The following is a 14581-nucleotide window of genomic DNA, read 5'->3' as shown; positions in this document are numbered from 1 at the left end:
CTGTCAACTGTACTTAAACATTGAGGTACTAGATGAAATTGAAAAGCTCCTTCATCAAAATCACTCCCTTTTACTCCATCTCCATCGTCGAGCAGTTAGGTAACATTCTCATGCTAACCTTCTCTTAACTATATGACAAGATTGTCCCTACAAGAAACAGGCAACTACCTTGCATGTACTTGATCTTGACTTCTTGAGGGCAAGTCAGTATAATCTTATATTAAAGATCGATGAGAACATTAAGGTTGGCACCTTTTATTAAGAAAAACTAATGTTGCAATAAGTTGACACGTAACCCCTAACAATGACATCCAAATCTGCGAATCATGGACATTGAATAAGGTAATTATCCTCAGCCGACTAATGAAATAAGCATGCTGGACAATTAGCAAAAGAATGAAATGATGGATGAAACAGGTAAGGCAGTTATGCAGGCAAAGTAATCTTTTAGGAGTTTCATGTCATTTTCAAGGTAAAACACTTAACCTGACTTTTTCCTAACATCAATATAAATGCTATTAGTTATTCTATGGAAATAAAGAAAGCAAGACGTATAGGAACTGAATCAAAGATTTCCTGCAGAAACCAGGGAGTATCTTCTCCTTTCTCGTGAAGAAGACTGAGGAAATACGCAAAACCCGAACTGTTTATATCTCCAATTTTTTTCAGTTTGAAATGTACATCTATGATGTGCATGTGGGAGTTGCATGACTAAAGCAATTATTCAAATTGCCTTTCTTTAGTGAATCGGAAATTTACTCCCTAAATAGGGTACTGCCTTCCACTTCCAGATCTACAATTCAGTATCTTGTGTAACGTGAAAATACCTAGCCTCCTACATTCCTAGTCTAAGAAGAAAAAACAATAAAAGGGCCACATAATTCTGTGGTTAATCAACTCAAGACATTAGTAAATACAGTAATAATAGTTCAGAGTTAAAAAAAAGTTAATCAAAAAATTCATTTTGCAAAATAATAAAAATAATAGAAAAGTAACAGGAACGGGGAAAGCCTATCGCATTGTAAAAACAGTGTCAAAAAACTCACTTTTATTAGCTGCTTGCGGGCTTCCTGCAGCTCATCGTTGGTCCTTCTCTCCTTGATAATTAATGCTTGATTCAGAGATTCCAGACCATCAAGTTCTTCTAATTTATCCCGAAGCTCCTCTTCAACTGACTCTAACTTCTTTTCGTCCTCCTTATCTCCTTCATCCGTAATGTATTTCATAACCTCTATAGCACCCTTCATCCGCTGTATCTGCAACTCCAGTGCTTGCTTCTGGTCAAGCTTCGCTTCAAGCTCTATAATCTTTTTGTGAAGGAGTTGCTTTTGCCTCTGTTGTTAAACACCAACGAAATTCAACCAAGGACATTCAATAGCATAAACTTCAGAAAGTCTCAGAACGATGAAATGGAAAACGTACTTTTTGTTCCTCTACAAGATTAAGCATTTGCTGATCGGCCTTCTTTTGTTGCAGAATTGCCATCTCATTCTGCAGAAAATCACCTAGTCATTCTACCAGTTCACAGTTTCTTTTATTGAAATAAGTAAAAGGAACAAAAAGGGAACAGTAATTAATTTCCATAGACAATGAAAGATTAAGTTCAGACCAGATATACTGGCTAAGTACTAGGAGCTTTTAGCCTGTTAAAATTATAAATGTGCCTCCAACAGATATTCTTCACGTCATATCTACCGGGAGTTTGCTACAGTTTGATAAGGAATCAAAATAACATGTTAACATAAAAAATACCATTTTTTTCTGGTTATCCAACTTCTTCTTCTCACTCTCATTCAGAGCTTGGCGTTGTCTTAGGCCTTTCTCCCTTAACTTCAATGCTTCTCTCTGAGCCTCCAACTCTGATTTACTTCTCTTGTGCTCCTCAGAAATTTGACGCAGCTTCTTAGATGCATTATCCTGCATCTTCTTCATCTCTTTTTGAAACAAAAAAGGGGATTAGTCAGGTGCATTCTTCCCAGAACATTAAGTATACTAACTTTTGAGCTTTCATTTTATGTACCTTACAGAATACCAAATAAAGCATGCAAATAACAGATGTCCTACATATAGTACCTTCATTGTAGCTTTTAACCATCTCTTCCTTTTGCACCATAATATTTCCCATAAAAATTTCAGTCTTGCTAATGTTCTTCTTTATCTCTTCACACTTCTTCTTCTTCGACTCCAATTCATTAGTCAAGTTGCACATTAGGCTTTTGTCTTTCCTTCTATCTTCATTTTGTATGTCAGACACAGTCTTAAGATCTCCATTCTTCTGAAGGTGCTTACCCACGAGACCCCTTCCCCAATACTCTTCTCCACGGGCAAGCCAACCATACAGCTTATCTCCTTTATGTCCTTTTGCATACCAATCTCTCTTTCCATGGTGATCCATTTCAAATGCTTTCTCAAAAGCCATAGCGTCCTTGAATCCCTCCCAATCTTTGTTAAATTCAGCAATTGCAAACCCAGAGTGCCCCTGGAAATCCCACAAAGGATGAACTTTTATAGGATTGTATCCTTGGGTAACCAACTCCTCTCTCAGCTTTCGACCACTTTCACCAGCATACCTTCCATTCTTTTTTTCAACTGGAAGGTTGGCAACAATAGCCATCCAAGGCCAAACAATAGGCTCATCATCACTTTTCTGAGTAGATTGCCTCATAGCTGCATGAGATGGGGATTGCAAGCCCTGTTTTAAAATTCTTCCATGAGATTTTACTGAATCTTTGCGAACCATACCAATATCTGCTGATTTGGTAATTATTTCTCCAGGCTCAATGCATAAATCATCCATTTCAGGAGCTATACCTTCTTTCATAGATGCTATTTCACCTGATTCAGACACTATTTCTCTCTTATTCGATTGTGATGACTTCCCCTTCCCATGCCCATACCAATCCAAGTACTTAAGCAGTCCCAGATGTCTAGCTTTGTCTTTGAAGCTTGCACTTTTTGACTCTCTCGCAATTCTAGATGCATGCCTTTCTAGCTCCCTTACGTCATACTCCCTTCTTGCATGATCCTGACAATAAGGGCATCGGAGATACTTCCCAGCACCATGGATTCTGACAACTTCGTTCCTCAATTCTTTATAGTACCTATGCTCTAGTTCTTCTAGCTCAGAGTACCTACGGTCACTTCTCCTTTCTCTTCTGTGAGACATCTCCAGTCTGCATTCCTTACTGGAGAGGGAAAATAAAGGAGAGAATTGATCAAACAGAGTAAACACGAAAAATGCCATGTCTTGCACTGTATAGACATACGGTTTGCCAAATAAGCGAAAGAATCAATCTATTTCTAACAATAAGTTGCACTTAGTTTGTCTATAACAAAACATACTAAAATAACTTTAGTGTTAACAGAAAGAAAATGCTGAATGGTTGCTTTAAACTAATGACACTCCACCCAACTAAATCACGTTGGTACATAAACTTTTGGATTTTCAGCAAAAGGAGGCGCGGGGGGGATGGAGAACAGAAATGGCGGACCAAGTTGCTCAACTTACATACAATCATTACAACTAAAACAATTCACAGAGAATAATTTCATAATCCGATTGTTGTATTATTAGATTTGTTCACATAATTGTTGCCAGTGAATTTACAGTATTCAAACCTCAAAACCTGGTCGATTATGGCAAAAGTGAAAGTTCACATTTGATATATTTTCAGGGATGGCAATCAATTAAAAAAGTGTAAATTCACAGAGAAGAACCTTAGAGCACCAACCAAAAGAGTGTCATGAATTAAAAGAAAAAGGAGGGAAACCGTCATAATATAAGCACTAGCCAAAAGAGTGAGGGCTGAACTGCTACTTCTTTTCCTCTTCGTGCGAAAAACAAAGGAGGTAGATTTGGAGTTTAGGGTTCAAAACATTGAAGGTGATTTTCTGGAATCCAGACTAAGGAAAGACAAATGGGGTTAGGGTTCTCACTTTGATTTGGGGCCTATATTCGTGAATCTAAACCCTAACTCTCTCTGGAGCTCAAAAGTTGTAGAGTGAGCGCAGTTTCATTTTTTCCTTTTTCCTTTTCTTTTTTTGAATTTCTCTTGGTTTTTTACGGATTCACAAAGTTATATACCCTTTTTGGCACACAAAAGTGAAAATTTGTTGTCTAAATTCATAGGTCCAAGTGTGATTTTTTCCAAAAATAATTAATACATCAGGGTCAATTGAGATAATTTTTTTGATTTTAATGGTCAGCATGCTCAACTTTTTTTCCGTTTGGCCCACCTTGATAGGATAATTTATCCCACCTTATGCAATGAGATATAATCACCCACTTCTCCATATTTATTCAGACTAGACATCATTATATCAGGATACAGCAATATACATAAATAAGCTGAATATGGCAAAAGTGGAAGTTCTTATTTGATATGTTTTCAGGGATGGCAATCAGCAATATACATAAATAAGCTTCATTCAAGATGCATGAGGTTTTCTTTATCTTTTCAAAAAAGCAGAAGTATTACTCATTGGTGCTACATTTGTTAACAGGGATGCAGTAATCACACCTCAACAAAGTAAACTTATTGATTTCTTATAACTTAAACTCACTATATGGAAACTCTCCTGAGCAAGATAAATTAAAACTTATCTAGATACTCATTTGAATCACAATCAAAATAAATTTTCAGATTCACTGTCTCAAAAGTTCCATCCGAACATAGGCACACACATTAACTGGTCTAAATTTACATGGCTGTTTAGAGACAACAAATTTATTTACTTTGCGCTGAGATCAAAAAGACCATATACGCATACAAATGCTCAAATCAACAATCTTGATTATTAGTATGAAAAGAATCGCACCAAAGAATAAATCGCTCCAACCCTCAGCAAAACTGTACTTGTAACAGAAAACCATGCATGCATACGGAACAATATAACATTTCCATAACTCATGTACGTGGAGGAACCGCTGATCTTACCTCGAGAGCATCTTGTTTTGCCTGGTGGGGCTATGCATGCCAGGCACAAACAAAACAAAAAGGGGGATGATCGTCTTCGTGTGTACTCAATAAACAGAAAACAGAGTCGAGCACACCAAAGTCCTGAGCAGCGGTGTCGGATCAGATTTCCTGAGTAGACAAAACCCACAATCAAATCATGAGAGGGGGGAACAACTTTCTAGGGTTTAAAAAATCTGAAATCTTTCTTCAAAAAAATCACTGAAACAGTTGAACTTACATTGATGGAAAACCCAAAAAATGGAGGCGTTAGTTCCCCAATCTTAGAACAATGGGTTCCAGAGGTGAAACGCTAGGGTTTTTGAACGGGGAAAAATCGGAAGAAGACCAAAGGGTTTTGCTAGTGAAAGAAAACGAGAAGGCAGAGAGTAATGTTCTCTGACGCGCCAAAATACCTTTGTAGAAAGGGTTTTTTCTCTTTTCTTTTCTTTTTTTTTTTTATACATTCAAATATTATTTGATGTCTCCTAAAGCTAAATACACTTTACTCGAGAAAAAATGTATGTCTGCTACAACAAAACTTTAATACCATACTTTTCTAAATCATAAATAAGACCGTTTGCACATTAAATATTGCCATTACTTTTGTTATAAAAGGAATCTACTACGCAAACGGCCTCGTTCTATACTATCATCTTCTTCAATTAAAAAGTATGATACCCGCCATACAAATAGCTCTAAAACATATTTATCCGCTTTATATATAATAACTACAATCACTGTACGTGACCATTTTATTAAAAAACTAGCGATAGTATGTAGTGTGCAAGCAATATTATTTACAATACATAGCTTGATCGTTTCAAAAAAATGATATCAGAATTAAAGTTGTTCAGTTCAGTTAATTGAATCGAACCTCAAACTGAAAATTTGATTTACTATTTTTAAAAACCGAAAATCGAATCAAATATTGTCGGTTCGGTTCGGTTTAAAACGAACTTGATTAGGTTTTTTCGGTTAAAAAATCAAAAAAATCGATTTTTTAAAAATATATATATATGAATAACTTAATATTTTTTTCTATTTTATCAAAAAATACATGTATTAAAATATAAAAAACTAATGTATAATGAAAATAATATTTACGAATTCAATTCAAAATTTCATATCAAAAGAAAATGATATAATTTAATTAATAAAATATAATATAATATAATATATAAAATAATATATATATATAAATCAATTTTCAGTTCAGTAACTGAATTAAAAATAAAAAACTGAAAATCGAACCAAATTTTTTAATTCGTCCAATTTAACAGACTTAAACACTTCTAACCAAAATTATAAGCTGTCATATATTATAATACTAGAAATAGATTTTCTCACTATTACATGTTATATTATCACTCATTAAATTGATTGTTTAGGTAAATATGAAGGGTAGCTCTATGTTTTAGATGTATATCTTTAACAAAAGTACCTAATTCAGAATTTTTAATTGAATTCGCCGTCTGTGGGAATCGAACCCACGACCACATGGTTAAAAGCCATGCGCTCTACCGGCTGAGCTAAGACGGCCGTGTGAACAAATAACTTCAGTTTAACAAAATACCCGCACAGTTTGATTGGATTACAGAATACATATATATATATATATTAATCTGATTTGTGACATTTTGTTCTTTCTATGCAATGTTGGAGGATGTCAAAACAAAGAGATGTGATGCTGATCAGGAATATCTGTTGTACTACACCTGAAATTCGCATAAATAATATAGACAGTACTAAAAAAAAAAAAAAATAGATAGTACTAATATATCCGGTACATTCAAATGTGTATATACAATTAATTATAAATTTCAAGAAATAAAATATTATTTTCAAATATTTTTTGGTGTCAGTTTTTTAAATTTTAAATTATTTTATTAATTCTCAATTCTATATAATCTCTTCTAAGTTTCAACTGTTCTTTCATCTCTCTCTCAAATAAATTTTCATAACTTTGTTATATATTTTAGGAATAATTGAACTCCATTCCTCTGCAATTTAGTTTAATTTTGTGAGTTTTTTATATTTAATAATATATATTATAATAATTATTAACATCATATCAAATATTATTAAATAAATAGATCATTTTTTACATTTAATACTTTGCACATAGAAACAGACTATTAAAACGTAGACACGATTTTCCTCTACTAATAAATTAAAAAATTATATTAAATGTTATTAATTTATCTAGTATATACAGTTTTACTTATGATGAACACATATTTTAGTACTATTTATCTCGTGTTTTTGGAGCAATTGGAATATAAAAATTATTCAATTTTATTAATAAGATAGATACGTACACGAGCTTTAAAAGAATCAATATATTAAAAATCTCAAAAAGCCACTCAAACCCGGCTCAATACAATCAAAGTGTGGAATTTAATAGATTGGGCTCGAAGTAAAAATGTCTAAAAAATGCATATATTATATGTGAATAGAAAAATTACTTAGATAGACCAACCTGCACGATACACTAATATACTTTGCCACATGAATTTAAATTCAAATGTCCAATTTAAATGGTTTTTCAGACGCCGTCTGTGGGAATCGAACCCACGACCACATGGTTAAAAGCCATGCGCTCTACCGGCTGAGCTAAGACGGCTAACTGTTAAAACCAGCGTTCTGATTGATACATATCGTACAAATAACTTCATAGTAATAAAATAAAAAATTCATTGAATATACAATAGAAACTCAGTTCACAATTAGAATAAAATAATTTAAAACTATACAAATAAATTAAAATTATTATTATTAGGAATTTGAAATACATAATTAGAGTTATTATTTTTTACTATTAATTCATTTTTATCTTCTTTTATTTTTTTTATTAAATAAATATAATAATTATGCACACACATTAAATGTGCTCCATCTTCTTAATATTTTATTAAATTTGGATATAATCAAATATTGTGTAATTTCAATCACATTATTTGTGGTTAGTTCCAGCAGTTGTGAGATGGTTCAAAATGATTCAACTACCTTCGGAAATCTAGTTTCTATGAATTTAAAACCTCCAAAATTCTCGAAACCATATTTCATTATTTCAATTTACATTTAAAAAAAAATATGTAAGGATATATCCACATGCAAGCAAGGGGATGGGATCATGGGCTGCCCAATCCCAATCCAAAAACATGGGCGCCTCGCCTTTCCATTTGTTCTTATCGATTTTTATTTTATTTTTTTACAAAAAAGAATAATGCAATTCTTTAACTCATTTATTTTACTGAATAGAATAAAAGAGTGACAGCACAATCCAAGATTAAATATTAGATAAAATAAACCCGTGACTAATTATACATTGTTCACTCTATTTAATAAAAATATCAGGATAAATTCTGTTATCTGTTTACAATGTGGAATGAGATTAATTAACCCCATAAAATATCTTTTTATACATATTTTATTGTCTAGATTAGATAGACGTCCAAGTATAAATATATAATTTATATGAATATGTAGATAGAGAGATGTGGATCAATTGAGTGAAGAACTGATATTTTTGAGGTTATCGGAATAAGTTGTGGGATAATTCCATCCCACTAAATTAATATTTTACTATGGACTCAAATTTTATCACGAACCCATATAAAAAATAGTAAATATTGGATTAAGAGAGATTGGGTTGGTTATCCAACCCAATGTTACATGGCCTAAAGAGCAATACCACCTCATGACACGGGGCAATAATGATGTTTTGTTTAGTACAATGGTGGTAGTGATTGAGGACGATCAATTTGAATTCAAAATTATTCTAATTAAAGGGAGAGTGATGTCAACTCAATCAAATAATTGACAACGAAAGAAGTAATCTTAGAAGGACTTATATGTTACGTATCATTATTTGATGTATATGGAGCACGTCAAGAAGAAGTGAAGAGAGAAATGGATAAATTGGATGAGAAAGGGACACGTGACTACTGCTGATGCACCCCACCCCATGCCTTCATTGCTATGACTATTTTCTGCCTCACAAACAAAAAAACTATACTTAAACAAAATAATATCTAATAAATTAAGTTATAAAGGAATATATTCACATGATGGTACATGTTCGTCCATACGCATACTAACTCTCCACTAATCAAACATTAATATTGTTTTTTCTTGTTAAAATATTAAATGTTTATTTTTAATAATTTTAATTTTTAGATGAAGTAGTAATTTAAAACAATATTAGAATCACGTCAAATAAAAAATTAACAAAGTTTGCACATGATTGCGCGTGTTTGATATAGTAATATTAGATAATTATTCTCTCTAATAATTTAAAAAAATAAAAAATAAGGGGAATAAAATCATAAGATAAAAGATAAAGAGAGGCTTATATATCATAAATAGTATGGAAATACATATGATGAAATGAAATAATTAAAGCGACGTCGTGGAAGACAATATCTTCGTATGTATATCTATATAATTGGTAAAATTAAAAAAAAAAATCCAATTAAAGGTGTCAAAGTGTGAATAACACACTTTAATATTGGTGATGGACATGCTAATTTTTCTTTTCTCCTTTGATGATTATAATTATTCCCTTATGTTTATTTTCATAGTGAAGCTACCAAAACGTGATGTTAATTATATTGATGAAGTGTGTGAATACCGCAATAACCGAAATACATGATGCCTAGTCCTTCATTTTTATTTGTTTCTTGAGTACGCATGTCTGTCCTAATTTTAGAACTGACATGAAAAAGTATATATGAATATCCAAATCCGGCCTAATATGCTTCATCCCTTTTTTTTTTTTTTTTTTATACCATTAATCGATACGTTTATACTTTATTATAATTAAATAGCATCGTTTTGATGTCCTCAATCATTCAATCTATTTTTTTAAAAGTATGTTTAAAATGATTTTTTTTTTTATAAATTAAAGTTAAAGGTGCGAATTTTATGCATTTTCGAATGGTTTTGTGAGTTTGAAGGTAATTTGCATCCAAATAAACAAGTAGGGATAAATCCTTTTTTGGCCTTCAATTATAGTCATTAATGTGATTTTGGTTCTCAATAAACTTCAATTTTTTTGGGATTTTTGGTCCTTCCGTTAAATTTAAAGTGAAAAAAATTGCTATTTTCCTCCCATTTTGTGGTGTTTTTCAAGTTGTAATCCAATGTACTCATTTTTGCTATTTTTCTTCAAACTTTAAAAGAGAATAAATCAAAAAAAATAAAAATTTAAGCAACAATTTTCTAGTAATCTTAACAAAAAATTATCAATAATAGGAAATTTATCAATAAATTTTAGAAAAATTGTTGTTTAGTTCTTTTTTTTTATTTATTCTGTTTTGAAGTTTGAAAAGAAAAGCAAAAAATAAATGCATTGGATTATAACTTGAAAAACACCAAAAAAAAGGAGAAAAGTAGCATTTTTTTCACTTTAAATAAAATTTCCGTAAAGTGTAATGAAAAAATTAAGAGAAGGACCAAAAGTACAAAAAAAAATTAAAATTTTAAAATCAAAATCACATTAGTGATTATATTTAAGTACCAAAATACATTGATCCCAATCAATTATCTATGTATTGGAGAATGGAAATAAAATTTGCTAAAAAAAAGGGGGTATAATTGGTAGTTAAGGTATGGTTCCTAAGACAGGTCATATCCATCATTGTACTTAACCCTTTCTCTCTTTATTTTATTCACAAGACCTCTTACTAAGCGACAACAGCGTTTATTGTAGAAAATCTTTGTCGTTTCGAAGCCAAATTGTACTACTTACTACCAACCCCACTGCATCCATCCTCATTCCTCATTCCCCATTCCCGTCTTTCCCCGCAATCGCTGATTTTTAGGGATTCAAATTTCAAACCCTCACTGTAATAACAACAAATGTACCCTACATTGGTTCAATCAATATAATGTGGATCCCAATTTTAATATAAAATATCTAAAATACTCTTAATGAAAGGCATTTTCGACATCATAAAAGTAGATCTACGCATTAGACTCAACGGGTCGGATAGCCCACATTTATGACCCGGTTGCTTACAGAAGACCCCGATATATGGAGGGTCGCCCGATTGAAGACGCCCGTGCATCAGATATTTACACATGACCCAAACAACAGTAACTACCTGAGTCTTATAAATACGCCGACGCGCTGTTTGCGAGGTCACTGTGTTATTCATATTTTCAACCTATATTTATCTTATCACACTTTTTCACCTCGAACACCACTAACTTGAGCGTTGGAGGGTCGTTGTCAGGGACGCATCCGATGAGCTTCACATTCTTATTTTCTTCTTAGGAGCCCATTACTTGATCTTGGTAGAGTAAGCATCCAACTCAGAGATCAACCCTCAAGGTCGCAAAGCTTGAGCAAAATTACAATGTAATTAAAAGTAGTAAAGAAAATTATAAAAAAATATCTGTATATTTTGTGACTTTTAATAATCGTGGTTTTGATATAATTGTTGAAATACAATAATTTAGGCTTCATAAAGTCGAAATTTGTAGCTCTTAGTCAACAATGATTTTATGAAATTAATTTTCTCAAAATAATAACTATAAATCAATTAAATGAGAATCAAATTTTCTAGGATCGATTATTCAAAGCCTAGGCCAAAATCGGCTCGAGTGCAATTCAAATGAATTGTAATATCCCGTTAAAATTCATAAAAGTTATCATCTGGAGTTAAATGAGTGTTTGAGTAAGCTTTGGAAATGCTTTTCAGCTTTGGACTTCCACCAAAATAATTTTTCATCATATATTTACTTAATGTAGAGAGATGAACGTTTTAAATATAAAATTAAATAGAAGTTGATCATAAATGTTAAATTTAATATGACATGGTTACTTACAATTTTGAGTCCAAAACGTCAAGCAATTAATTCTTGAAGCAGGCCTATGAAAGCCGAAAAAAAAATAAGAAGAAAAGAAAATGTTGGGCTTAAAGAAAAAAGAAACCAAATTATCAATTTTTTTAAGTGAATCAAATACAATTATATTATAAGCTTCAATTATCAAAAATTAATATATGTCAATTACCAATATCAAATTTGTAAAGTACTAATATTACAATAAACGAACAGTTTCTATTAAATAAATTAATAACCACACATTGATGAGATTTCGAACTCGTAATCTCTTGGTCATGAAATTTTGAATTTACCAATTATACTAAGTCTAATTGACTATCAAATTATTGTACTAAAAACTTGATTTTGTGCAATCTTTTATGATTTGAAAATGCTCAAATCACGCTCAGTCATAATTTCATAGTTTGGTCTAATGCCTTTATCATCAACTCGGCATAAACTATTACAAAAGATCTACAGATATAAAATACTTTACTAACATAATATTTTACACACTTAATATATACTACTATATTTAATGCGTGTGCATTGTTTAAATTTTATTATTATTTTTTATATAATGAATTAATTTTAAGTGTGTGCGAATCTATAAAATTAATTAATCAAAAGAAATGATTATATGTGGAAAATATAAATATAGTTAATAACATTTTAATCAATTCATATTTTTATTGATCACAGTAGTTATTTTTAGATATTTAATCTTTAAATAGAAACTAACAAACAAAACACACTCGATGCATTTGCATGTGTAGAAAAATATTGATATAACTAATTATTTAATAGATATAATTATTTATAAAATAAATAAGTAAAATATGGGTGTTCTAAGAAATCTATAATTTATCTGACAGTTCGACACACTCGATGAGTATGGAATCTAAAAATAGAAGAAGCAACATCCTGTCTTTGTGCAAAAACAATATTAAGCACAATTTGTCATCATAAAATTAAGAAATAAGTTTATAGGTATGATTTAAAATTTTATTTGATTTTTTTTATAATTAAAAAAGATTAAAGATAAAATAATAATTGATCACAATTGGCCAAAATAAAATAATATTAAATATGCATGACTATAAAATTATGGATAGAATTAATTGATTAAATAATTAGATACCTTGTGAATAAATAAATATATTTAAGAGTAATTTTGTCAATAAATATTTTATCATCTAAATTAATTATTCTAGTGATCATATTTTTAATTAATAAATTAAATAGTCCGATATAGATATATGTATATCTATATATATTGAATACAGAAGAAAAAAAAGGGTAATTATCTTATCCCTTGAGATTTGGTGTAATTACATGTAAAATTTATATAGTTTGAAAAATTATATTTAGCACCCATGAAATTTTCTTTTATTTGATAAATAAATCTCTCATGACGTGCATAAAAAGAGACTGGCCCAAAGAGGCTCAAACAACCCAAAAAAAAATAAAGAAACGAAATGCCTGAAAAAGCTCAGGGAGAAGGGTGGAGCCTAAGGACATCCCCCAATTTGGAGGCCTATAATTTTCTTCAACTTGAACCATGATTAAAGCCCGCCAAAACATTCGGCCAAGAAGACATACACACATGGCAGCCCACTCTCCCATGTGGCACCTCATCAACCTAGGTGTCAACAACCACCTTGGACCACATCAACCCTAGAAGGACTTCCCCGGCGGCTGTGACTCCTCACAGGCGAAGGCTTTTCCTAGACTGAAGATGACTCATACTAAAGCACTTTTAGTTGTGAATAAGGATGTCCTACTCATTATCTCAATAATTCCAAACGACTTCCTTAAATCTCGAGAGTGGGATACACCCCCAACAGACCGCAGTACTCTCACTATAAATACAGGTTTAGTCTTTCATATGGAGGACACCCCTCTCATGTCCCTCTTACTCTCTAAACACCTATCTTATTCTCTAGCTATCTCTGAAGTTCTATCTACGCATATCATTACGTGTTCTTACACTTTTCATCGAATTTATTCATCATATCTCGATTCTTAATTAAATTCACTTACTTTTTTGCTATATTCAATTTCAAATCCAATACTAACTTGGAGTCGGAGTGCTAACGCCTTTTTTGCAGGTTCCCCTTTTAGGATCTCCATACGCTTCGTCCCAAGCTTCATACAATAGTTCATATCTATTGGACTTATGCGCTTTTTTGCACTCGTCACTCCGAGTCAAAATTTATCAAATTTGATGATATTAACAAAAAATCAGAAAAATAAATTATATTTGCACTCGACTGATTTATTACTGATTTATTAGGGTCAAATAATTTTTTATGACCAAATTACCCTTATACATTTTCAAGTATTCATACATGTGAGTAGGTACATCTTCACCGTGATAAAGATAGTTTAGTTAGAAAAAAATTATTTAAGTTGCAATAAGTCATAAGTCAATAAAGGGTAAATATCAATTTTTGTTCAATTTTTTTATTAATATTAATAAATTTAATAAAATTTATTAATTAGATGAAAGTAAACTTAAAAAATATTAAATATAATTTTTTTAAGCATACAAAAAATAAATGCAATTATATTAAATTTTAGAAAAAAAGAGTGTAACTATCCTAAAAAGATAAAAAATAAAAAAAATTGAAGCCGCCTAGCGCTGCTGACTGTTTCAATGAAAGGTTTTGCTTGCTGCCCTGCACTCCTCTCGTGAGTAGTGTCCCACCTCTCTCTCTCTCTCTCTTTTTCTCCGTCTTTAGTTAGCATCACGACACTGAAACCCAACAGCCAAAAACTGCCCTCTTTCC

General features: G+C 31.4%; 1 protein-coding gene and 2 non-coding genes across 4 annotated transcripts in view; all 3 read right to left on the bottom strand.

The window, feature by feature from the left end:
* Positions 1–5398, bottom strand: part of LOC105170417 (protein INVOLVED IN DE NOVO 2) — an 8393-nt gene extending 2995 nt beyond the window's left edge. The window contains exons 1-6 of one of the 2 annotated variants that reach the window (XM_020696948.1): positions 5197–5398; positions 4938–5087; positions 2074–3185; positions 1753–1934; positions 1423–1491; positions 1047–1334 (exon numbers count right to left, since the gene is read on the bottom strand). In XM_020696948.1, the coding sequence (XP_020552607.1) occupies positions 1047–1334; positions 1423–1491; positions 1753–1934; positions 2074–3185; positions 4938–4975 (1689 nt within the window). In that variant the 5' untranslated portion in view covers positions 4976–5087; positions 5197–5398. The remainder of the gene's footprint in view (positions 1–1046; positions 1335–1422; positions 1492–1752; positions 1935–2073; positions 3186–4937; positions 5088–5196) is intronic. The other variant, XM_011091174.2, reaches the window with a different exon arrangement.
* On the bottom strand, positions 6425–6497 carry TRNAK-UUU. Its single transcript has one exon. It is a non-coding gene; the product is annotated as a tRNA-Lys (tRNA).
* Positions 7509–7581, bottom strand: TRNAK-UUU. Its single transcript has one exon. It is a non-coding gene; the product is annotated as a tRNA-Lys (tRNA).

Source organism: Sesamum indicum, linkage group LG9, assembly GCF_000512975.1.
Source record: "Sesamum indicum cultivar Zhongzhi No. 13 linkage group LG9, S_indicum_v1.0, whole genome shotgun sequence".
In the NCBI taxonomy this organism is placed as follows: domain Eukaryota; kingdom Viridiplantae; phylum Streptophyta; class Magnoliopsida; order Lamiales; family Pedaliaceae; genus Sesamum; species Sesamum indicum.
The sequence above is the reverse complement of the archived record's forward strand: the minus strand, read 5'-3'. Positions and strand labels throughout refer to the sequence as shown.